This window comes from Rhinatrema bivittatum, chromosome 1, assembly GCF_901001135.1.
Source record: "Rhinatrema bivittatum chromosome 1, aRhiBiv1.1, whole genome shotgun sequence".
Classification (NCBI taxonomy): domain Eukaryota; kingdom Metazoa; phylum Chordata; class Amphibia; order Gymnophiona; family Rhinatrematidae; genus Rhinatrema; species Rhinatrema bivittatum.
This window is the reverse complement of record NC_042615.1, coordinates 705,011,425-705,036,663: the sequence shown is the minus strand read 5'-3', so window position 1 is coordinate 705,036,663 and position 25,239 is coordinate 705,011,425. Positions and strand designations below refer to the sequence as shown.

At 41.7% G+C, this 25,239-nt stretch overlaps 1 protein-coding gene across 5 annotated transcripts in view; it reads left to right on the top strand.

Moving 5' to 3' along the window:
• The window catches only part of ERBIN (erbb2 interacting protein), a 716,810-nt gene that overhangs the window by 471,532 nt on the left and 220,039 nt on the right, over positions 1-25,239 (top strand). For all 5 annotated transcript variants that reach the window (XM_029576039.1, XM_029576020.1, XM_029576010.1 and 2 more), the window contains one exon: positions 2,928-3,057. In XM_029576039.1, the coding sequence (XP_029431899.1) occupies positions 2,928-3,057 (130 nt within the window). The remainder of the gene's footprint in view (positions 1-2,927; positions 3,058-25,239) is intronic.

Genomic DNA, 25,239 nt, shown 5'->3' with positions numbered 1-25,239 from the left:
TTAGTATTAAATGTTAGATGCCAGACTCTAGACCATTCCTCAGACTTTACTAGATTCCTCCTAATACTTTCTACACCTTGTACAGTATTTGCTCTGTTTCAAATTTTGGTACCATCTGCAGAAAAGGCAAACCTTTTCCTAGCATGTAGACAGATGGAAGGACCAGTGGGTTTATGTTCCCCTGCCAGCAGATGGAGATAGAGCAAGCTGATGTCGCATTATATATAACCCTGCAGTGACCCCAGCCTGTCAGTATTCTCCATCTCCAGCAAATGGTGGATGTACATCTCCCTATGGGGATTGCTTTGAGCTTTTTGAAAGGAGAAGTTTGAAGTTTTAAATTCAGGAAAAGAAAGCCCCATTCGCCTGTGGTGATACCTAAAGGTCCCTTCCCCGGTTGAGAATTCCCAAAGCGATTTCCGTGGTCCCTCAGAGGTATGCCTTGGTCCAGTATTTGGGTTTCCCGGTGTGGTCTTAGCTGCTAGTTAAGCTGAAAGGTGCAGGAGGCAGAGTGAGGCGGTGACACCAGATGCCCTCTGCCCCCACAGCTGGAGACTGACTCTCTGTGCTCAACCGGTAAGCTCTAAACTCAGGTAAGGTTTAAAAAAAAGCGAAAGCTTTAACTGAATCAGAGACAGAGGGGTTTCAGGACTTCCTCCGGTCTCTGTTCTCGGCACATCATGCCAACGTTTGTTCCCGCTCCTGTTGGGGAACTGGGCAGCCTGGCGGGTTGAGTGGCTCCCGGTGGGCTAGGCCCCGCACTTAGGCTTTTTTCTTGCATGCCTCGTGGTAGGCTGTGGCGGCCTTTTTGCGCTCTCTTGTGCATGTTCTACCCTCCGTAGCCCATCGTTGTGCGCAGTGTGTCTGTTCTACGCACATATTATGTGCTTGGTTTTTGGGCACGCATTTTATGCACACTTTTTTGCGCGCTTGGTGCATGTATTGTGCATGCACCTTGTTGCGCTTTCTTCTAGGTGCTTATTTTTTGGGCACATTTCATTTTTGAGCGTGAGCTGTTCCAACACACGTTTACCACAGCGATGGCACCAGTAAGCAAGAAACCTAACATCTTTCTATTTTTGTTGCCTTCTCAGCCTGACCAGGCTTCTGACATGTGTCAGCACAACTCAGATGCTCAGGGAGAGTTGTCTTCCTCAGATTTTGCTAAGCCTTGGTGTTCCCATTCTGATGATGGGTTGGTCACGGCCTTGACTGGGGGGTGCCAGATCTTGGTTCTCCCTTGATTGGCTCCTCTGCTGGTGAGGGCAGTTCTGTGGGACCAGCTCCAGTTCCTTCTGGGCTTGGCATGGACCCAGCTGCTTTTTCTTGAGTAGAATTTAAGGCTTACAAGCCTTTCTTCAGGCGCAGTCCTCAGTTTCCCCCATTTGTTTGTTTAGACCCTCAGCCGGTGACTCCTCCCTATTCCAGTGCTATGCTTAAGTGCCGGGGCTCGCCTCCACTCCCTGCTAGTGTTCCTGACAGAAATCCGGATAGCACTGATGATGAAGGTTGATCCTGAATCCCTGAAAGATGGGGAAATTTCTCCAGGGCTGGAACTGTATCGAACCATGTTGTGGTTACTTCATAGGGATGAACTGCTGTCCCTGATTTCCCAGACCTTAAAACAACTGGGAATTCCTGATTTGATGCTATGTCAGAGCTGAGGAAGAATTCCATTTTGGTTTCCTTACGTAAAACCTCTTGTTTTTTTCCCGGTGATGGATGCCATCCAGGAATTGATTGATCTGGAATGGGATTCCCCAGAGGCAAATTTTAAAGGGGTCGGACATTGGAAGGTCTGTACCCCCTGGATCCGGCTGTGAGAGAGTGTTTGCTTTTTTCCCCAAAGTGGATTCTATGTATTTGCCATGTCTAAGCGGATGATTATCCCCCCGTAGAGGGAGGCGCGGCCTTAAAGGATGTACATGATAGAAGGATTGAGGCTGTTCTTAAGTAAGCCTTTCAGGCAGTGGCGTTGAATTTACAGATTACCTCCTGTTGCGCCCTAGTAGTGAGATTTTGTTTGCTTCTCTCTCAGGAGGTTGAGGAGTCTGGAGGGAATCCTAGAGCGGTTATGGAGCCTACTACCGCTGCCTTTTTAGCAGACACAGGCTGTTATTTTGTCCGGACCTTGGCCAGAGGAGTGGTTTCAACTCTGGTTATGAAACTGGTCTGCTGACACAGCTTCCAAAGCCAATCTTACCAAGATGCCCTTTAAAGGCTCACTCTTGTTTGGGAGTGAGTTGGTGAAACTGGCCAGTAAGTGGGGCGAGTCTCCGTGCCTTGGTTGCCGGAGGATAAGAAACAGTTACAGTGCCCCTTTGGTATCAGGGGTCATTCCCGGGATTCTAAACATTTTCGTCCCTACAGAGGGATGACCTTTCAGTGGACTCTGCCTTTCAGTAGGTGTCAGCCCTTTGTTATTGCAACAATTCCATTACGTTACCACCGAGGTCAGACTAACCGGTCTTTCATTCTCAGAATATATGTAATGCCACAAGTCATTTATTTTTCCAGAGAAAACTGAGTGTGATATTTTAAGGATGCAGTTCTCGCCCTGTCACAGACATGAGATTTAAAACGCAGATCTGTCAGGGACCATGAAGGGAATTTTATGAAGAATAAGTATCCATTGTACAGCACATAATTTTTTGTTCTGCAAATTAAGAAGTTTCTATAAAAATAAACCGAAGAAGATACTTGGGATTTTAATGGTGTGATAGACTGTTGTATGAACTAATATGGACTGACAGTGTGGGATTGGTTCATGAAATATTTAACATATGCATTAGGCCACTCGTGTGCAAGTAGAACTTGTTTTTACATATTAATGAGTGTTCTTTTGGCGGGGTTCTTGAAATAAGTAGTAGTTGAAAAAGTGTTTCTTTTTTAATGTTTGTTGTGTTGGATGTTTTCTTTCCGTACAGGCTCATATCGACAGAAGAACTTGATTGCAGTTTCAATGAGCTTGAAGCTTTGCCTTCGTCCATTGGACAGCTGACTAATATTAGGACTTTTGCTGCAGATCATAATTTTTTAACACAGTTACCACCTGAGGTACAATGCTTGAATCTTTTTATTTTAACTAGTTATGAAACATATATTAAGTTTCCATCTTATTCTAGTTATATACTGCCATTTTGTATAAGAGCTAGGGCAGTTGCTGGACAAAACACCACCTACTCCTGCAATTTATCACAATCTGCTTGTGATTTAACTACTCTGAGCAATTTTGTATCATCTGCAAATTTGATTACCTCACGTGTCGTATTTCTTTCCAGATCATTTATAAATATATTGAAAAGTAAGGGTTCCAATACAGATCCCTGAGGTACTCCACTGCCCACTCCCTTCCACTGAGAAAATTGTCCATTTAATCCTACTCTCTGTTTCCTGTCTATTAGCCAGTTTGTAATCCACGAAAGGACATAGACACCTTTATCATGACTTTTTACTTTTCCTAGAATTTCCCTGCAATTTGAGGGGACGCTCAAAGCAAGAGTTGCTTTGAGCGTCCCCTTCCCTTTTTGGGTCGCAGACTCAGACTGACTAAAAATGGTAGCATGGTACCTACTCCCGCACCATCACCCCAGCTTAGTGCTTAGAACGATCGTCCTGCTTACCCACTGCTTATGATAGCCCTGACGACAGTCTCAAAATTAAATTGACTTCTTTCCCACTAAGGCTTCTCTTATAAAATTCTGAATAACCTACATTAAATTCTAGTTTGAAAATAATGTTAACTGGAATCCTGTTGCTTTCAAATTGTGGGTACTCCCTATCTCTTATTTATGGTTGTGTCCCTGCATTTTATGTCATCAATGAGTTGAAAAGGTTTAATGTATTAAAGAGATGGCAGAGTTCATAACAGGTGAGAGGACAATCTTTTTTTTAAGTGGAATAATGTTCTGAGGTTAGTGAAACGAAAGGTCAAATTTGAAAAACTAGCAGTTAAGTTAAAAGTGAAAAAGATTAAAAATAGTGTTACAGATCAACATGTATGATTTAGATCAGCATTGTCCTGTCTTTCTGTGATTTGTTTTTTACAGTTCCATCTTTCTCTCTGCTCTCGTTTCCCTTGTCTTCAGTTTCTCCATTTATACTATGTCATTTTTCTTTATTTGGTTATGTTCTTGTTCTCTCCTCCAAGTCTCAGAAATCTCTTCTGTTCTGTTTTTTCCTATAGTCTTTGCAACTTCCACTGTCTCTGTTTCCAATAGTTCTCATTCTCTGCATGCTGTCTGCACATGCTAGGTTTCAAACTGCAGGAAAGTAAGAATTGTTTGGGTGCTAAAACCTGCATACAGAAAGGATCTGCTTACGTATGTCTTAGTATCCCAGTGGAGACTCAAATTGTGAGTTAAACAGGAGACAGAAAATCCCATGGCCTGAAATGAACTCTTACTTAGTAATTCCAGCAGGTGTGTTTTTGGCCTACTGTCAGGTTCCATGCATGGTATTATTAAATCATTTACTTTTCTGTTCCAAACAGGATTTATTTAATTTCTTAGATAAGATATATACATTCTTTCCAATTTAGGAATTCAAACTCAAATGTAAGCATCCTAGGGGCATGAAGCCTAGATAATTCTCAGTTTCTTTCGTGCAGATAAGATCCCAGTTTGCCAATCTGAGAATAGCAGGAGTTAAACAAGTTGGGGCTGATTTTTAAAGCCATTTATACGGGTAAAACATTAATGGCTGTTAGAAAATAGGCCACAGCTCACTGTGTGTAGAGGTATGGGCACAACTCAATTGTGCACTGGGGCGAGGCATTCTGTGGGGCAGAGTTGGGACTTGCGTGCATACTTTTATATTTTACAAATTATGTGTGTAAGTTGACTCACACAAGTTACATCCTCAATAGAGGAGGAGTAACTTTGTGAGGTTGATTTTGTGTGCATACTAGGGCACTTGCACAGGAATGTTCAAAGTGCATAACTTTGCTTTGAAAATGTGGGGTAAAGGGTACATGCAGGCTTTACACATACCTGAACAGTTAAAAAATTACTCTTCCTAAGTCCACTTCAGGGCACTCACATGGAGGTCAGACAGTTCAGATCAGAGTATACACTTACAAGTCAGGGATAGACAGCCTTTAAGATACTGGATAGCCTTTATGGTGCTGCTGTAGCTTGTTAATGAAATATCATTAGCTAGCAGTAATATGGAGAATTAAGTTTAAAGTGATTGTGCTAGGTTTTAAAGGGATGCATGGCATTAAAACTATATCAACGAACAAGATCATCGAGATCAGATTCTCAAATGCTGTTGAATATTCCATCATTCAAAGTAATTTGTTTTAGATGAGTCAAGGGAATGCCTGTTTTATGTATAGGGACCAACTTTGTGGAATACCTTACCTCCATGTTTGAATAAACTTACCTCCATGTTTGAAAGCATAAACTGTTTTACCAAAATTCCAATTGCTCATTTTAATGGAGCAATTGGCTCAGGAACCGACAAGAGAGGGAGCAATTTTAGATCTTAATTCTCAGTGGACCACAGGATTTGGTGAGAGGTAACGGTGGGGCCACTTGGCAGTAGTGATCATAATATGATCAAATTTGAATTAATGACTGGAAGGGGGACAGTAAGCAAATCCACGGCTCTCGTGCTAAACTTTCAAAAGGAAAACTTTGATAAAATGAGAAAAATTGTTAGAAAAAAACTGAAAGGATCAGCTACAAAGGTAAAAAGTGTGCAAGAGGCGTGGTCATTGTTAAAAAAAAAAAAACAAAACAAAAAAAAAACATCCTAGAAGCACAGTCCAGATGTATTCCACACATTAAAAAAGGTGGAAAGAAGGCAAAATGATTACCGGCATGGTTAAAAGGGGAGGTGAAAGAAGCTATTTTAGTCAAAAGATCTTCATTCAAAAATTGGAAGGAGGATACAACAGAAGAAAATAGGATAATGCATAAGCGTTGGCAAGTTAAATGTAAGACATTGATAAGACAGGCTAAGAGAGAATTTGCAAAGAAGTTGGCCATAGAGGCAAAAACTCACAGTAAAAACTTTTAAAAATATATCCGAAGCAGAAAGCCTGTGAAGGGAGTCAGTTGGACCGTTAGATGACGAGGGGTTAAAGGGGCACTTAGAGAAGATAAGGCCATCGCGGAAAGATTAAATGATTACTAAAGAGTATGTCGGGGAGATACCCATTCCAAAGACGGTTTTCATGGGTAATGATTCAGATGGACTGAACCAAATCACGGTGAACCTAGAAGATGTGGTAGGCCTGATTGATAAACTGAAGAGTAGTAAATCACTTGGACCGGATGATATACACACCAGGGTTCTGAAGGAACTAAAAAATGAAATTTCAGACCTAATAGTAAAAATTTGTAACCTATCATTAAAATCCTCCATTGTACCTGAAGACTGGAGGGGATAGCTAATGTAACCCCAAAATTGAAAAAGGGCTCCAGGTGCGATCCGGGAAACTACAGATCGGTTAGCCTGACTTCAGTGCCAGGAAAAATAGTGGAAAGTGTTCTAAGCATCAAAATCTCAGAACATAGAAAGACGTTTAATGGAACAACGTCAGCATGGCTTTACCCAAGACAAGTCTTGCCTCACAAATCTGCTTCACTTTTTTGAAGGAGTTAATAAACATGTGGATAAAGGTGAACCGGTAGATGTAGTGTAATTGGATTTTCAGAAGGCGTTTGACAAAGTTCCTCATGAGAGGCTTCTAGGAAAAGTAAAAAGTCATGATAAAGGTGTCTATGTCCTTTCGTGGATTACAAACTGGCTAATAGACAGGAAACAGAGAGTAGGATTAAATGGACAATTTTCTCAGTGGAAGGGAGTGGGCAGTGGAGTACCTCAGGGATCTGTATTGGAACCCTTACTTTTCAATATATTTATAAATGATATGGAAAGAAATACGACACGTGAGGTAATCAAATTTGCAGATGATACAAAATTGCTCAGAGTAGTTAAATCACAAGCAGATTGTGATAAATTGCAGGAAGACCTTGTGAGACTGGAAAATTGGGCATCGAAATGGCAGATGAAAAGTGCAAGGTGATGCATATAGGGAAAAATAACCCATGCTATAGTTACACAATGTTAGGTTCCATATTAGGTGCTACCACCCAAGAAAGAGATCTAGGCGTCATAGTGGATAACACATTGAAATCGTCAGTTCAGTGTGCTGCGGCAGTCAAAAAAGCAAACAGAATGTTGTGAATTATTAGGAAGGGAATGGTGAATAAAACGGAAAATGTCATAATGCCTCTGTATCGCTCCATGGTACGACCCCACCTTGAATACTGTGTATAATTCTGCTCGCCGCATCTCAAAAAAGATATAATTGCGATGGAGAAGGTACAGAGAAGGGCGACCAAAATGATAAGGGGAATGGAACAGCTCCCCTATGAGGAAAGACTAAAGAGGTTAGAAGTTTTCAGCTTGGAGAAGAGACAGCTGAGGGGGGATATGATATAGGTGTTTAAAATCATGAGAGGTCTAGAATGGGTAGATGTGAATCGGTTATTTAGTCTTTCAGATAATAGAAAGACTAGGGGGCACTCCATGAAGTTAGCATGTGGCACATTTAAAACTAATCGGAGAACGTTCTGCTTCACTCAATGCACAATTAAACTCTAGAATTTGTTGCCAGAGGATGTGGTTAGTGCAGTTAGTATAGCTGTGTTTATAAAAGGATTGGATAAGTTCTTGGAGGAGAAGTCCATTACCTGCTATTAATTAAGTTGACTTAGAAATTAGTCACTGCTATTACTAGTAACAGTGACATGAAATAGACTTTTTGGGTACTTGCCAGGTTCTTATGGCCTGGATTGGAAACAGGATGCTGGGCTTGATGGACCCTTGGTCTGACCCAGTATGGCATGTTCTTATGGTAAAGGCTTTCCTTGCTCAGCAGGCTTTTAATTCGTAATTTCTAACCTTTGGCTGAAAGCAAATAATGTAGGTCTTATGAGATTGAAGATGTTTTACTGTTTTAATATTTTGTCTGTTTTGTTTTTATTGGTTTTAATGTAGTAATTTGTATTGTTTTTATAGTATACTTTATATTAATGTTTTTATGGAAACTGCCTAGAAATGCTGACAGGCGGTTAATAAATTTTAAATAAAGGTTGCTGTATCATGTAATCAAAAAGTTAAAAATACACTGGCAATTATTAATATCACACATCAATCAAAATATACCATATAGTGATATATGATTCATTATAAACCTTTATTTTAATATCAAAAAGTATTACAATAGAAAGCCTTTTCAAATCCTCTCTTTCATTTCAAATATACAAAGGGAATACATATATAAAGCTAACATATACTACTTAAAAAACATTCGTACTTCCATCCACACAAACATATTTAAAACACATTTATGATCTTTTCTTTCATATTTAAATTTTTCTGTTACAAATGATAACACTCTTCTCTTTTAAGTTCTTATAATACTCTCAACATGTTTCGCCTTCCAACAGGCTTCTTCAGGAGAGCATAATTTCATTCACTACTGCTCCTATATCTTCAATACGATCCTACCGAATATTCCCATGTATATTTTTCCTCAATTCCCTATTTCCATTTTATCGAAACATCTCCTGCAGAGAAGCTACATTTCCAATTCTCACATATTCTTCTCATTTTATCTACAATAATTAAACACAACCCATATTCTTCATCAACCACATCCCAAAAAAATATCAGATAAACTGTGTGTGAGGAGTTGAAAGAAAAGCTTACCACACCAACATCATAAAGACTCTCACAGTCCTTCAGCGTCCTACTGCCATATTTCTCAAGCGGTTTAAAGCGAATAACAAAACTCCACCCCCTATCGCTCTTTTTAAGGGCGTCGGAGCCAATCCAAACTTGGACATTTAAAAACACGCCACCCACTCAATTTTATCATTCAATCCAGTCGGCAACAAGGTCCTCAAAAAGAAAATCCATCTCTGCTCTGCCTACAACAACATATTTTATTCATGTCACCACCCCGCCTGCTTTGAATCTCCTGTATCACAAAACACCGGAGGTCCTCAACTGAATGCTGACACTCCAGTGTTTCACCAGCGGGGCAGTTTAAACTCCATTGCGAATCCTACTGCAATGTTCTGATATCCATGTCTTGATTTTTCTTAATGTTTTTACTACATAAAATAAATAACACGGGCAACTTATTATATAAACTATTGAAGCCGACTGACCAGGTGGTTGAAGATCTTAAAAAAAATTTTTTGTCCAGAGGCCGGATGAAAAAAGTGTTGTATTGTCAAACATAGCTTGCATACATTACAATTATTACATGGGTTATGTCCACCTGTTGAGCTATCTATAATCTCTCTAGAGACTGAATCTGAATGCACAAGCATGTCTCTCAAATTTTTAGACTTTCGAAATGAGAACATCGGGGGATTTTTCAAGCCCAAAAACCACTTACCAAATACTAATGATCTTTAATAATTTGGATTAAATTGCCCTCTCTATTTGAGTAGGACAATACACATACCAACGATGGAGATTCCTCAGTGTTTCGAGGAATATATCTCTCGCTCTTTTATAGGCCTGTTTTACTACCCGTTCAGGGTGTACCCTCTTGCACTAAACCTTTCTCGCAAATCACTGGCATGTTTTTAAAAACCGCCATATCAGAACAGATCCTCCTCACCCTGAAAAATTGACTCAATGGGATATTTTCTCTTATATGTTTCAGATGAAAACTTGTAAAATTAAATAACCCATTTCTGTCCGTGGCTTTTCGATGTAACTCGGTTGTAAAAATCCTATTATCGTTACAAACCTTCGTATCTAGAAAAGGAACACAATTTGTCTTAATATCACAAGTAAACTTCAAATTTACATCCTTCTCATTTAATTGGTGAAAAAATTCTTCAAACTCTATTCTAGACCCCAGCCAATTAATAAGGATGTTGTCAATGTAGCAACACCACAATTTCACATATTTGTACCATGGAGATGATTAAACAAATTTCTTCTCAAAAGCAGTGACATACAAACAAGATAGAATTTGTGGGTGACGCTCAATGGTCAGATCTAGCTCATTTATATAAGCAATCAGTTCGATCAGATTTATATGCGTCTACCTTAGTTGAATATTTGAGGGTTAAAAGGTTCCCACGAGGATTGCGGTTATATAAAGAGCCACATTTGTTTGCTGAGGATCCTGCCTTTCTGGCGAATTGGAACTCAATTTTGAACAAGTGTTCCATGGATCTTATGATCCTTGTAGTTGAAACAACACAGACAATGGTAAACACTCAGAAAGATCGATACATTGAGCGACACCCTTAAGAATAGCATGTCCATCGAGTCTTTCGATTCAAAATTAAGTGAATTAAATCAGAATATTGAAACATTGTGCAAGAATTTGAAAGAAATGAAGTTAAAAAAAAAAAAAAAATTAAAACGTGATGAGAAGGATTACACTCATGGGTATGTTTACCCAAGGTGTAATAAAAACAGTAATCGTTCAAAATCTAAAAAACCCACCGACTTTGATTCATAGTCATTTGATTTGTCAGGGGAAGAAGGGAGTCATGTCTCTCTTTTAGACCAAGCTCCTAAGCCTCGTCCTGTGACAGAACGCCGAGGTGGACGAGGCGGTTGTCCTGCACGGAACCGCAGTCTAGTTCATTTACGGGATCGAAACAAATAGTGAATATGAACTGTGATTTAGTTATAAACGTCTTCATATTCTCTAACTGCTGTAGAACTGGGGTATTAAATCGGGGTTTGTCATTTGTACCCACCCCTTGGTATGATCCTTTTGAAATTCAGCTCGCATTACAAAAATTTTTCCGCTTGATGCGGTTAAAATTTTTTTTTCAGGGAAGTAACTTGACAAGTGATGATAGCTCGGTTGTAAAGAATCCATCTTTTTGGATGCCTCCAGGCCCGATGCATCCACTCATGGTGGCTTTTGAAGAAGTTGTAGAGCGAGATCTGAAAATGAAAGAAGTAGAATAGAATTTATTTATTTTTATTTTATTTTATTTGGAGCTTTTATATACTGAGGTTTAGCGATAGCCTTCACCCCGGTTTACATTGAATACAATTTATACATAGAACAGGTCATGGAACAAGGTTGTAACAAGTTACATCTGAAACATTTAAAGGGGAAAAAAGGTATAACAATGATGATAGTTTATAACTGAGGACTCAGGGTCAACATAGGTTAATATATAACTTAGGTAGATAACATCTAATATTGTTAACGGATTAAAATAAAACAATCATTGAAAGATTATAGATAGGGATACATGTGGACAGCAAGGGTTAAGTCTAGCATAGACTGCTAACATGTTTCTAAGTGCTGGGATGAAAGCAGAGGAGAGGTGGGGAAGGTGGGAGGGTGACGGCGGGCTGCGGAAGCTCGGGAGGTCAATAAGATTCTGTAAGGAAAGGGTCGGGGGAGGGAGGGAGGAAGGGAGGAGATAGGGGGTGGGAGGTATGAGGTAAAGTTAGGGATAAAGACTGATATGGAAGTTGATGTCGATAGATAATGAAGGTGTGGATAGGTGGATTAGCCTATGCCATCTCTGAAAGTCTGGCTGAAGATCCAAGTTTTCAGTTCTTTTTTGAATGATTTGCTTTCACTGATTGAGGTAAGGTAGTGTGGTAGGGCATTCCATAGGTTTGGCCCCGCGATGGAGAGAGCTCTGTTTCTGGTATTCGTAAGCTTCACCGTAGGATATGCGGGTACGTCAAGTAGTAATTTGTAGGCAGCTCTGGTGTTCCATTGAGGTTTGTGTAGTTGGAACATGTTACTGATCGAGGAGTTGTCCGTTTTGTGTATGACATTATGAATAATTGTGAGGGTTTTGTATTCTATTCTCTGCGTAATTGGTAGCCAGTGGAGACTTCTTAAGATAAGGGTGATGTGATCCAATTTTTTTTTGCCGTTTAGAACTCTAGCAGTAGCATTTTGCAATAATTGTAGTGGTTTTATAGTGGATTTAGGAAGACCTAATAGTATCGAGTTGCAGTAATCAAGGCTGCTGAAAATCAGAAATTGTAGTACAGTTCGGAATTCCTGGTGGTGGTGAAGAGGTTTTAGATGTTTTAGTACGTGTAGTTTATAGAATCCTTCTTTGGGTTTTGGTTGCTATGTTTGTTTTTAGGTTGAGATCTTTGTCGATCCATATGCCGAGGTCTTTAGTTGAGTTTTTTAGCGGGATGGTGGTGTTGTCGATTAGAAGTGAGTGATGGGAGATGGTTTGATCCGAGATGTTTCTTCCTATGAGGATGCATTCAGTTTTATTCATGTTCAGGCATAGTTTTAGCTGGTTTAGCATGTTTCTAATTGTGGTAAGGTGATTGGCTGCTGTACGGAGTGCGTCTTCTAGAGAGTTGGTAACAGGGATGATGAACTGGATGTCATCGGCGTACAGATAGAAGGTTATTCCAAGACTGGAGATGAGGTGGCAAAGAGGGATTAAATAGATGTTGAAGAGGGTGGCCGATAGAGCAGACCCTTGTGGTACACCGGTATCTAGCGGGAAGGGGTTTTTGAAGAGTTGTTATTCATGGTGACCTTGAAGGATCTGTTTAGGTAGGAGGTGAACCATTTGAGGGTAGTGCCGGAAAGGCCAATGTTTGAGAGACTTGATAGTAGGATTTTGTGAGCTACGGTGTCGAATGCCGCAGAAAGGTCTAGGAGTATTAGGAGGTGGTTTATCTATTTTTTGAAACTTCTTAGAATTTCATTTGAAAGGTTAGCTAGTAGTGTTTCCGTACTGTGGTTTTTTCTAAATCCGTGTTGTCGTGTGTAGGATGCTGTTGTTTTTCAAGGTGTTCGTTTAGTTGGGATAAAGCAGCCTTCTCCGTCATTTTGGCCAGTAGGGGTAGGTTAGAGATGGAGCGGTAGTTATTTAGATCTGTAGGGTCTAAGTTCTCCTTTTTTAGTATGGGAGTGATGGTTGCTGTTTTTAGTTCGGATGGGAGCTCACCTTCTTCGAGTGATTTGTTTACGATGGCGGCTAAGGTAGGGGCGATGATATGAGCCATTTCTTTGAGGTTCCGTGTTGGGATAGTGTCAAGTTCATGACGCGCAGGATTGATTTTTTTTAGCATTTTTTCAGCTTCAATGTTGGAAACTGGGTTGAATTGCGACCACTGGGATAGGTTCTTAGATTCGAATTGATCATCTGTGGTTGTAGAGTTGTTGAATGTGTTTGCTATTCTGTTGATTTTGTCTTTAAAGAACAGGGCAAGGTCTTGGGTTATGTTACTAGCATTGGGTGTGTGGGTGTTGTTTTTGTCATCTGTGAGGTTTTTGACAATGTTGAACAAGGCACTTGAATTGTTGGAAGAGTTTTTTTTATCTTTTGGCTGTAGTAGTTTCGTTTAGTGGTCGTAATTGTGCTCTTATAGATGGCAAGTTGAGTGCGGTATCTTTGGTGGTTTGTTGGGGAATTAGATTTTCTCCATTCTTTTTCCAGTCTTCTGAGGTTTGTTTTCATCGATCTTAGGTTAGAGTCGAACCACGGGTTGTTTTTGTCATTTTTTAAATTTAGCTGTCTTGTTTTCTCGGGGTTTATCTTGTTAGCTGTTTGTTTGGTTAGGTGGTGCCATGATTGTATCGCTCTGTTGGTGCAGGAGAGGTCTAGGTTTGCAAGTTGTTTTCCTAGTTCTTTGTGTAGTATGTCAGGTTGAAAGGGAGGTCTGTATTTGAAAGAGGTAGAGACATTTGCGTTAGTCTAGTTTCTGGTTTGTAGTTGAGTTTTGCATTGTATAAGGAAGTGGTCAGACCAGGGGACTGGGTTGACTGAGATGTAGGTATATGAGAAGTGGTGGCTGGTGAATATTAGGTCTAGAGTATGTCCAGCTTTATGAGTGGGGGTGTGAACTTGTTGTGTCATGTTGAAGCTGGATAGCATGTCCAGTAGGGTTTGGCAGCTTTGTGATTTGTGGTGGTTGTCTGTGTGAAGGTTGAAGTCGCCAAGTATTATTGTTGGGGTTTTTGTGCTGATGTTAGTTGTTAGGTATTCCAGAAGAGGGGACAGGTCATTTTCTAGAAGATTTGGAGGGCAATAGACTAGGCATATTTGAAGGTGTTCAGAGTCAAAGAGGGCAATTTTGTATTTCTTTGGTAGGTTGTTAGGGATCAGTTTGAGGGAGATCTCCTTTTTTATTATCAGTAAGTGGCCGCCTCCTCTGCGGGATTTTCGTGGGATGGAGAACAAATCGTAGTTGTTGTATAATTGATTTATGAGAACTTGATCGGTGTTTTTGAACCAGGTTTCTGTTATTGCTATGAAGTCTGGATTTTTTTCTTGGATTAGATCGTTTATTAGGATGTATTTTTTGGTTAATGATTGGGCGTTTATTAGGAAGAAGGTTAAGTAGGCTAGGTTTCTGAGGTTGTTCTTTAGGGGGATGTTGATAAGATGGTTGGATTTTCGTTGCGTATGAGTCATGTTTGGGCTGAATGGTGGTATATAAGATCGCCTTCTTTGAGGAATTGGAGTCGAAGGTTAGGAGGGGTTATGTTGAAGCACAATGGTTAGCTTGGATCTGGAGGGGTGTGAGTTTGGGTGAATGGAGAGGCTATGGGCTCCTGTATATTGTCATCAGTGTGGTGGGTCGGCGGGAGAGAGATGGTGAGGCTTCAAGGGTGGGTCTGGAAGGGAGAGATGGAGGGGGTTGGGTGGATTGAGCTGAGTATCTTGAGGGTGTGTAAGAGGGTTTGGAATTCGGTTAGTGCATGGCAGAGAATGTGGAGGAGGTATTGGATGGGAGTCGTTAGGTGTGTGTTGTTTAGACCTGTATCTGATTTTCAGTGATATGTGTTTGTTGTCGGTTGCCTTAGACCAGGATAAGTAGCGGCATAGGAGGTGTGTTGATGGGCAGCACGATGGGGCTGCACGAAGGGGCGCACAAAGGGGCAGGCTCCTTTGTCACGCGACGCCTGCGGTTCGCGCCGGGATTTAAATCCCCTCCTGGACGCAGCTATGATGACGTCGTCATAAACGTAAACGTAATTTACCTTTTTGGAATCTCACTAAGGAGGAACATTTGCCGTTGGAAAATCTTAGTCATCAAAAAGACTTAGTGCTTAAGCCCGCCGATAAAGGCGGGGCTATTGTAATCCTAGATAAAAGCAAATATGAACAGGAAGTATATCGGCAATTTAAAAATGAGAAGTTTTACTGTAGATTATCAGAAGATCCCACTGCCTCATTATCTGCACAAATATCAACGTTAGGGATGGAAGCTTTAAGTGTGGGATGGGTAACTGCAAAGGAGGCGGCCTTCTTAGTACAGCGCAGTCCACGCAATCCTGTTTTCTATATACTTCTGAAGATGCATGAATCTTTAGATTCTCCGCCTGGGAGGCCGATTGTATCGGGCATTGGCTCGGTGTTAGAGCCTTTATCAATTTATGTAGATCGGTTTTTAGAACCTTTTTTTCCATTAGCTCGATCATACATTAAGGATTCTTCTCATTTATTAAAAGTATTGGATGCCCTTCCTGCGATTACTGAATCTACTTTGCTTATATCTATGGATATTGAATCTTTATATTCCAGTATCCCTCAGGAAGCCACCATCAGTTTGATTCAAGAGGTTTTGGAAACTAGGGTGGAAAAGATTTCCTTGCATTTTTCGGTGGAGTTAGCAGCTATTGCTTTGACTCAGAATTATTTCTTGTTTAAAAATGAGTTTTTCCAACAGAACCATGGAACTACAATGGGGGCCTCTATGGCCCCAGATCTCGCTTGTTTGTATATCACTGCTTTTGACAAGAAATTTGTTTATTCGTCTCCATGGTACAAATGTAAAATTGTGGTGTGTCTACATTGATGATATCCTTATTATTTGGTCGGGGTCTAGAATAGTGTTTGAAGAATTTTTTCACCAATTAAATGAGAAGGATGTAAATTTGAAGTTTACTTGTGATGTTCCTTTTCTAGATATAAAGGTTTGTAAAGATAATGGGATTTTTACAACTGAGTTACATCGAAAAACCACGGACAGAAATGGGTTCTTGCATTTTACAAGTTTTCATCCGAAACATATAAGAGAAAATATCCCATTGAGTCAGTTTTTCAGGGTGAGGAGGATTTGTTCTGATGTGGTGGTTTTTAAAAAACATGCCAGTGATTTGCGAGAGAGGTTTAGTGCAAGGGGATAACCCTGAATGAGTAGTAAAACAGGCCTATGAAAGAGCAAGATATATAAATCGTGATCTTTTATTGATTCCTCGAAACACTGAGAAATCTCCATCGGTATATGTGTTGCCCTACTCAAATAGAGTGGGCAATTTAATCCAAATTATTAAAGATCATTCGCATTTCGTAAGTGGTTTTTTTGGGCTTGAAAGATCCCCGATGTTCTCATTTCGAAAGTCTAAAAATTTGAGAGACATGCTTGTGCATTCAGATTCAGTCCCTAGAGAGATTATAGATAGCTCAACGGGTGGACATAACCCAATGTTAGGTTCCATATTAAGTGCTACCATCCAAGAAAGAGATCTAGGCGTCATAGTGGATAACACATTGAAATTGTCTGTTCAGTGTGCTGCGGCAGTCAAAAAAGTCATTGAAATTGTCTGTTCAGTGTGCTGCGGCAGTCAAAAAAGCAAACAGAATGTTGGGAATTATTAGGAAGGAAATGGTGAATAAAACGGAAAATGTCATAATGCCTCTGCATCGCTCCATGGTGAGACCCCACCTTGAATACTGTGTACAATTCTGGTCACCGCATCTCAAAAAAGATATAACTGCGATGGAGAAGGTACAGAGAAGGGCGACCAAAATAAGGGGAATGGAACAGCTCCCCTATGAGGAAAGACTAAAGAGGTTAGGACTTTTCAGCTTGGAGAAGGGACAGCTGAGGGGGATATGATAGAGGTGTTTAAAATCATGAGAGGTCTAGAACGGGTAGATGTGAATCGGTTATTTAGTCTTTTAGATAATAGACTAGGGGGCAGTCCATGAAGTTAGCATGTGGCACATTTAAAACTAATCGGAGAAAGTTCTTCTTCACCCAATGCACAATTAAACTCTGGAATTTGTTGCCAGAGGATGTGGTTAGTGCAGTTAGTATAGCTGTGTTTAAAAAGGATTGGATACGTTCTTGGAGGAGAAGTCCATTACCTGCTATTAATTAAGTTGACTTAGAAAATAGCCACTGCTAGTACTAGCAATGGTAAAATGAAATAGACTTAGTTTTTGGGTACTTGCCAGGTTATGGCCTGGATTGGCCTCTGTTGGAAACAGGATGCTGGGCTTGATGGACCCTTGGTCTGACCCAGTATGGCATGTTCTTATGTAATAATTGTAATGTATGCAAGCTATGTTTGACAATACAACACTTTTCATCTGGTCTCTGGACAAAAACCTTTTTTAAAATCATCAAACACCTGTCAGTTGTCTTCAGTAGTTTATATAATAAATTGTCCGTGTGATTTATTTTATGTAGGAAAAACATTAAGAAAAATCAAGACACGGATATCAGAACATTGCAGTAGGATTCGCAATGGAGTTGAAACTGCCCTGCTGGTGAAATACTGGCGTGAGTGTCAGCATTCGGTTGACGACCTCCGTTTTTTTGTGATACAGGAGATTCAAAGCAGGCGGGGTGGTGACATGAATAAAATGTTGCAGGCAGAGCAGAGATGGATTTTCTTTTTGAGGACCTTGTTGCCGACTGGATTGAATGATAAAATTGATTGGGTGGCGTGTTTTTAAATATCCAAGTTCGAATTGGCTCTGACTCCCTTAAAAAGAGCGATAGGGGGTAGAGTTTTGTTATTCGCTTTAAATGGCTTGAGAAATATGGCAGTAGGATGCTGAAGGACTGTGAGTGTCTTTATGATGGTGTGGTAAGCTTTTCTTTCAACTCCTCACATATAGTTTTTCTGATTTTTTTTTTTTTTTTTTTGGGGTGTGGTGATGAATATGGGTTGTGTTTAATTATTGTAGATAAAAGAAGAAATATGCGAGAATTGGAAATGTAGCTTCTCTGCGGGAGATGTTTCAATAAAATGGAAATCGGGAATTGAGGAAAAATATACACGGGAATATTCGGTAGGATCGTATTGATGATATAGGAGCAGTAGTGAATGTAATTATGCTCTCCTGAAGAAGCCTGTGGGAAGGCGAAACGTTGAGAGTATTATAAGAACTTAGAAGAGATTGTTATCGTTGGTAACAACGGAGAAAAATTTCAGTACACAATAGAAGATTATAAATGTTTTTGAGAGTATTATTGAAAAGAGAAGAGTGTTATCATTAGTAACAATGGAGAAAGAAATTTCAATATGAAAGAAAAGATCATAAATGTGTTTTAAATATATGTGGATGGAAGTATAAATGTTTTTTAAGTAGTATATGTTACCTTTATATATGTATTCCCTTTGTATATTTGAAGTGAAAAAGGATTTGAAAAGGCTTTCTATTGTAATACTTTTTGATCTTAAAATAAAGGTTTATAATGAATCATGTATCACTATATGGTATATTTTGTATCATGTAGTCAGGCATAATATGGGTAACCAGCACATGCGCTTGCCTCCGCATCCGTCCTTTTACAAAGAGCCATACAATAAATACACAGACAACAGTATGGAATCAAAAAACTGCAGCTTTATTACCATGAACAACCAGGTGCCTGAGCCCACTTGAGGAAATCCCAGTGAGCATCCTCCACCAGCCAGCAAGATGATCACCACCAGGCCACCCAGCCTGCAGGATCCCGCATATCACAAACTCTCACGACCTCCGCCACTGCCCAGCAAGGAGCCGAGTCTGTAGACCCCCGCCACCACCCAGCTGCTCCCCAGTGAGTCCAGAAATGATCACCGTCAAGTCAGCAGACAATTCAGCATAACACCCCCAAAAAATCCTCCAGGGTCTCCTGAAATGAGTTCAAGAACAAATCCAAACTGACAAAAAACAAGTGGACTCCATCTCGGAACAGCCCCGGATCATGACCACTCATGACAGATATGATGACCCCCCCAATAAGCTCAACCAAGAACCAATCTGTTGATTGGCCTTTGCCCTACTCCTATGCCAAATTACCTTGTTCATCTCAGAAGGCCTTGCGTTTATATCGGAGGAACAAATTACAGCAGCAGGTAACAATATGGAAATGAAAGTTAAATGTTTCCTAACCATGCTGATGAGTTTGCACCCCGACATTCTACCTCAATCATTCCCCCCCCTAAGTGAACACACGCAGCTGAACAAACCGATCTAAACCCCATCCCAAACATGGGATCAGTTCATCCCACAACATTCCCCTACACCCCAACAAGTGAACAATCATACCGCATTGAGTTAAGTCCAACTGAGACCCATATGGGTGTCTGCATGCATGCCTATAAGCCCAAACGATATAAGAATGTCCAAAAATCCCTGCACCACGCCCCAAGCATGCAGTACCTGAAAAGAAAAAACAATTAATAAAGAGCTCATACATCATAACTGCCCTGGCTGGACATAACCCTCAAATGCATCAGACCGCCACCTACCAATCCTCTGAATTACCCCACAGGATAAGCCCGAACAAGCCGCAGAAGTTGCGACTCCAGTCCTAAACGAGTGAGTCCCAAACCAACCCACATCCAGCCCAATTGCATACAAACTAGACTGTAGCATCATTGCAAATTGATACTTGGTCAGCGGTCAAAGGTCAGAATGAACCAAAAACTGAGAGCTCCCGGCAGCCCTAATCGAGAAAAAGCCACTGAATTGGCCACTGGACATGTATGTAAGCCCAGACCAGCTGGCAGAACCACAGAAACTCCCCTACCATCCTGATCAGTTTTAGATCCATAGAGAATGATCAAATCACTACTATGATTACATGCTGAATTCACAACTCAGCTATGCCCCTTTTGACACCCTAGCCACCAACTCACCCAAAAAGTCCTAAAAAAAACACCAGAAGAAAAGACACGCGAAACAGACAGAATTCATATGGAGACGTATAAATACTCAACAAGGCATCCCACCGCTTGAGCAGAATATCATGCGTAATGGGCGACCGCCCATCTAAGCTATGCACGATACCTTTGGACCACCCAAGCAACAAGCACTGGACTAGGAAATGACCCATCGGGAAGCCCCAACTGTGAGCTTGCATAAAAAACGAACATCCTGATAATTGTCTAGATACTGCTGCCTTAGAAACCCTTTCTGCCCTAGCTTTCTCAATAAAATGTAACAAGAGAACATCCGGAATGGGCCCCCAATGCCAACCCAAGGATGCAAGGAAAGACACCACCTTATTAATGCCATTCAAATAACCTGTCCAAGTAGAAGGGGCTAGTGATGCTCGTAGCAGCTTCCATGCTTCCGGGAACCAAATTTCCATAGGGAAAGAAGTATAGAAGCTCCACATGGGTCGGCCTCTGGAACCAGCTTCTAAAACAGCACCCACTTGGAAAGAGAGAGAATTTAGTCACACCTGGTACATTGTCTGCAACAATTCAGAAATCATTATGCATTTAGCCAATCTCTTATTAATGACTTCAACAACACCCTGATTATCACACCAGAAAATGACTTTCTTATCCCATAAGTGCGAACCCCCCCATAAAAAGACCTCGACCACTATCTGAAACAATTCCAAAAAGGTAATGTTCCTAGTAGTACCGGCTGCCTTCCAATCATCTGGCCATGAAGCCGGGGAGCTCACTGCATCAGTATACAATTCCAAATCATGACTTCATAACGTCCGCCTGCCAAAGTGAAGACCCATTAAAATCAAACAAAAACCTATCCCAAATATGCAACTCCTTACACATCCCACGTGTAAAGCAAATATCGTGATTGCTTTTGCTGACACCAGACATCGGAAATGATAATCTACAAAGGAACACCCTCCTCATGGGAATGTTCCCTACAAGCAAAATTCAAACTACCCACCAGCAATTGCAACTGCTTTATTGTCAACTTTGCACAAAGCAATGCCCTCTCAACCAACCCCCTCATTCCTGCCACCTTGTCAGATGGTAGCTGGGAAATCATGTCTACTGAATCCAACTCTACCCCAAGAAAAACCAGCCGTTTTCCTCTCTGCAATTGGAATACTGGAATTGGCAGAAACTTCCTGAAAGGATGGCAAAAGATTTGCACGCTTACCTGAATCAGCCTTTCCAACAAATAAGAAATCATCAAAGTAATGAACAATATTAACTAATCTAGACTGCTGACCCACCACCCAGTGCAATAAAATGCTAAAAGCCTCAAAATATGTACATGCAACCGAACATCCCATAGGCATGTCAAAATAAAAGGACTCGTTGAATCGAAAATCCAGCAGATAAAAACTATCAGGGTGAACCAGCAAAAGCCGAAAAGCAGACTCAATATCAACCTTGGCCATCAAGGCCCCTCACCCATTATGCCGTACCATTCGAACCACTAAATCAAACAAAGCATACCACACACCACAAAGGTCCTGTAGAATAAAATAATTTCACAGAATTTCCCTCAGGAAAAGACAAATTATGTATTACTCTAAACTTGCCAGGTTCCTTCTTTGGAATCACTGCCAAAGGTGACAAATTAATCCCCTGAAACAGAGGATCCCCAAAAGGCCTAGCAATGCTCCCCAATTCAATCTCGTCCCATAATTTCTCTCTGACCCCATTAACCATCTTCCACACCGAAGGACAATTCTCACCATCTACCACCAATACTGGCCCAGAAAAGGGAATACGAAAACCCTCGATATAAAATAATTGCAGCCTCTACTCTAGGGTAAACGTCACTCCATGGCAACAATGCGTCCACGTGAATCAGGGTGGGCGCCCGCTCCAAAGACTCATTTTGCAGATCCTTTCGCGGAGGGCCCACTCGAGGCTCCATCTCCCACCTGTTTAAGGCATTTGGAGGCAGGATGACTTGCTCCACAGCTAGAACAGACATGTCTGAATTTGCAGTCTGGGAAGTTGCACATAGAATGGTTGAACCACCAGCAGACATCAAGAACACCCGACCCGGTCCTTCCTGCACCTCCTGATGTGGGTCCAGCCCAAAAGGGTCGACCACTCACATTAATTGAACCACCAATATTGCTCACTACAGAGGAACGTACTTTGTTATTCATCTGCGTCAGCTACAAACCCACAACCTGAGTACCCCAGACCATAAACTTATTTTTCTCCATTTAGTCCTGAAATTGCTCATCATAATTAAGCCAGGACCAACCCTCATACTCTTTACTGGTGGCCAAATTGCATCAGCATAAGCCAATAAAGGCCCATACTGAGAGGAGTCATGATGACCTACAACACTCGCTAACCAAAGAAAAGACCATATTCAATTCAGAATATTATGAGAAATTTTCTTTTGCGTCCCTGGGAAACGCTCGGCACTCCCTTTCTTCTTTTTCTCTCTCCTCTTCCCTCTGCGACCATCTAATAGTTGGAAAATATTAATATACTTACGGTGTCTAATCTTCCTCCTAAAAGACCTAGGCACATCCTCCCCTATCACCACCTTTATCCTTTGTCACAGCACCGGCCGAAGAGGAGGCATGCAAGGAACCAGAAGAAGACGATAAAGAGGTAGACAACAAAGAATCAGATGAACTGGACCTATCCTGATTCTTCTTATGCCTAGATCTAACACACTTCTTAGCAGACTCCTCAGATTTGTCCATAGCAGCAGTAGACTCACCCTAACCCAACACATCCACCAACTGACTCACTGCCGATGAAGAGGGAACAGACAGGACAGCCAGATCCTCAGCCCCGGATAAACCAACAGAGGTCAACTCACCCTGCTGCATTGACCTCTACTCCATTGCTCCAGTATCCTGGGTCAGAGGAACAGGTGCATTGGCTGCTGTAGACACCGGATCATTGCGCTCACCCTTCTTGGTGTGAAGAACCTGGACCATCCGTCGAGCCATGCGATGTACGATCCTGTGAAGGAACACAGAGCTGAAGCAACAGGCCCAACAAATCCAACCATACCTAGACCCCCCATCCATCCTAGTCCCCTCTGTCGAAAGATCCCAGCTTGAATGAAACCCGGGAACAGAACACCACCCACTCTGGCCTGGGATGCTGAATGAGGGACCTCCAAAATCAGGCCCACATGACCAATAGAAAGGGGGGCCACTCTAGCTGCCTCCACCCTGCGCAGAAAACCTTCCCAGGAAGCCCAGACTTAGTTGCTGTGTTGTGGGGCCCTCACCCATTGCAGTAAATTGAGTACCTGAACCCTCCCATAAATCTCTAAAATTAGTGACTGTTCCACAATTCCTGTTCCCCACTCAGAAGGAAAGGCAGTACTAGGAAAACCCACAGAGCGCCCCCCCCGCTAATAGACCCTCAGCGCTAGAACGAGACATCCCACATGGATTGCCACATGTCCACTCAGGCCCCCAGCTACCCGGCGCAGCAGCTCCCAAATCAGTCGTTCAGCTTCAAGCCCCATCAGCAGCCCACCCTGCTGGGTGGGGGGGGGAGCCATGAGGCACTTTGGCGGTGATAGCAGCCACAACTGCCACCGGACACTCAGCAGAAGCCTCTGGGATCACCAGCACAGATTCTGAAGCTCCACCGGCGCCAGCAGAATGCACTTACAGCATCAGGAAGGGGCGCGCGGCCTCCTCCGTGAAAACCCTTTCTGTCACAAGACTCCGAAAGCGCTGTGACTACAGGAGCGAGAGCACATGCTCCATCCTCTGGGCCCACCCCGGCAACCTCTTCTGTCCAGACCTAGCTGAGCAGGAGCCACAGCCTCTCCCTCTCTGACTGCAGGCCAGGAAAATGCGCTGTTGGGCGCACTTACACAGAGAAGGCCTGGAACCCTTGCAGATCCTGAAGAGCTGCTCGCCGCCGCAGGCAGGAACCCGCTCGCCTCTCCTATGTCCATCGCTGCCTTTTCCGAATCTGTCACAGAGCCAGCCGACCCACGAACCTCACAGGAAAAACCCACCGCTGCAAAAAATGCGATGCGACCATGACTGAGAAGGCAGTGTAAGTAAACTCTGCCCTGCCTCACCAGCCCCTGAAACCCAAACCTCTTCCCATTACCTGACTGGCAAAGTCCTCAGGGAGCCAATCTGCTCTCAGCCCACGATGATTTAAATTTAAACTGACTCAAGATCCAGTCACACAAGCCCCCCTGTTCCCCCGCGGCCTGCTCCTGAAGTGAGCCTGGCACTATATTACCATGGGCAACCGGGCATGAGTCACGTCTACCCTCTCATTCAGGTTTTGGGTAGCCTTTTTAGTACTCAGCAGCCCTCAAGTTGCTGTGAGCACTTCCTTGTTCCCAGCAACTTCAAGGTCTTCAGCTAATCTGGTTCCTCTGGGGTGGTTGCTGGGTCCCTACATCGAGCTCAATGCCATGTCCCTTCACTTAATTTAAACCTGGATTTACCAGCATCACTTATTGGCTTAGGGGACAAGGCTCCTGATTCTTATCTGAGCAGAACCCCTGGATGCTTTTATTGTGGATTAGATCATCCAGTATTCTTCTTACTCACAGAAGTACAAGACATTTCAGATTATTTTAGAATTATTTAGCCATGGTTTCTATCTGTACAGCAAATATTCTGTGAAAATGAGATCCAGTTGTATATATGAAGTGCCTTTCTCTTATTTAAAAAAAAAAAGCAGATCCACCTGCAACTTTGCGTATCAGTGCATTACAGTATGAGGAATTGGTATGTGAGAAATGGATGTTAGACTGCTACCTTATGCCTATAATCACATGTATTATTGCATGAGCAAGAAAGAAAATGAAAGCAAGATTGTTTAAGACATCTGATGTTTTTTCCATACTGGAAAAAATAACCCCAAGTTTGCTCTTGTTTCCTGGAAGTCTCTGTTCTGGCTATTATCATGGATTTTGATTTGAAGTACCGGTACTTCTCAAAAAATCAGATCAAAATAATTTTCCTTCCTCATTCCTTGACACACAAATATGTCCCTTAATCAGGGAAAAGAGAATGTACTTAATTTCTAAGACACAAGGAAGCTGACTGGGATACATGAGGATAGATTTTAGTACGGAGGTAATAACTTCTGCTGTTTGTTCCACAATTGGCCCAAATAATAGAGAGCTCAACTCCTGCTTACTTATAAGGCACTACTAAGTATATTCATTTCTCTCTCTTGTCGTTTTGTTTAGATAAGAAATTTGTTGTTCATATTTAGTGTGGGAAAATCAATTGTATCCACATTCTTTTAGGCTGTCTTGTAAATACTCATTAGTATCATTGGAATGTATTTTTGCCAGGAAAGAGAAATCTCAGCAC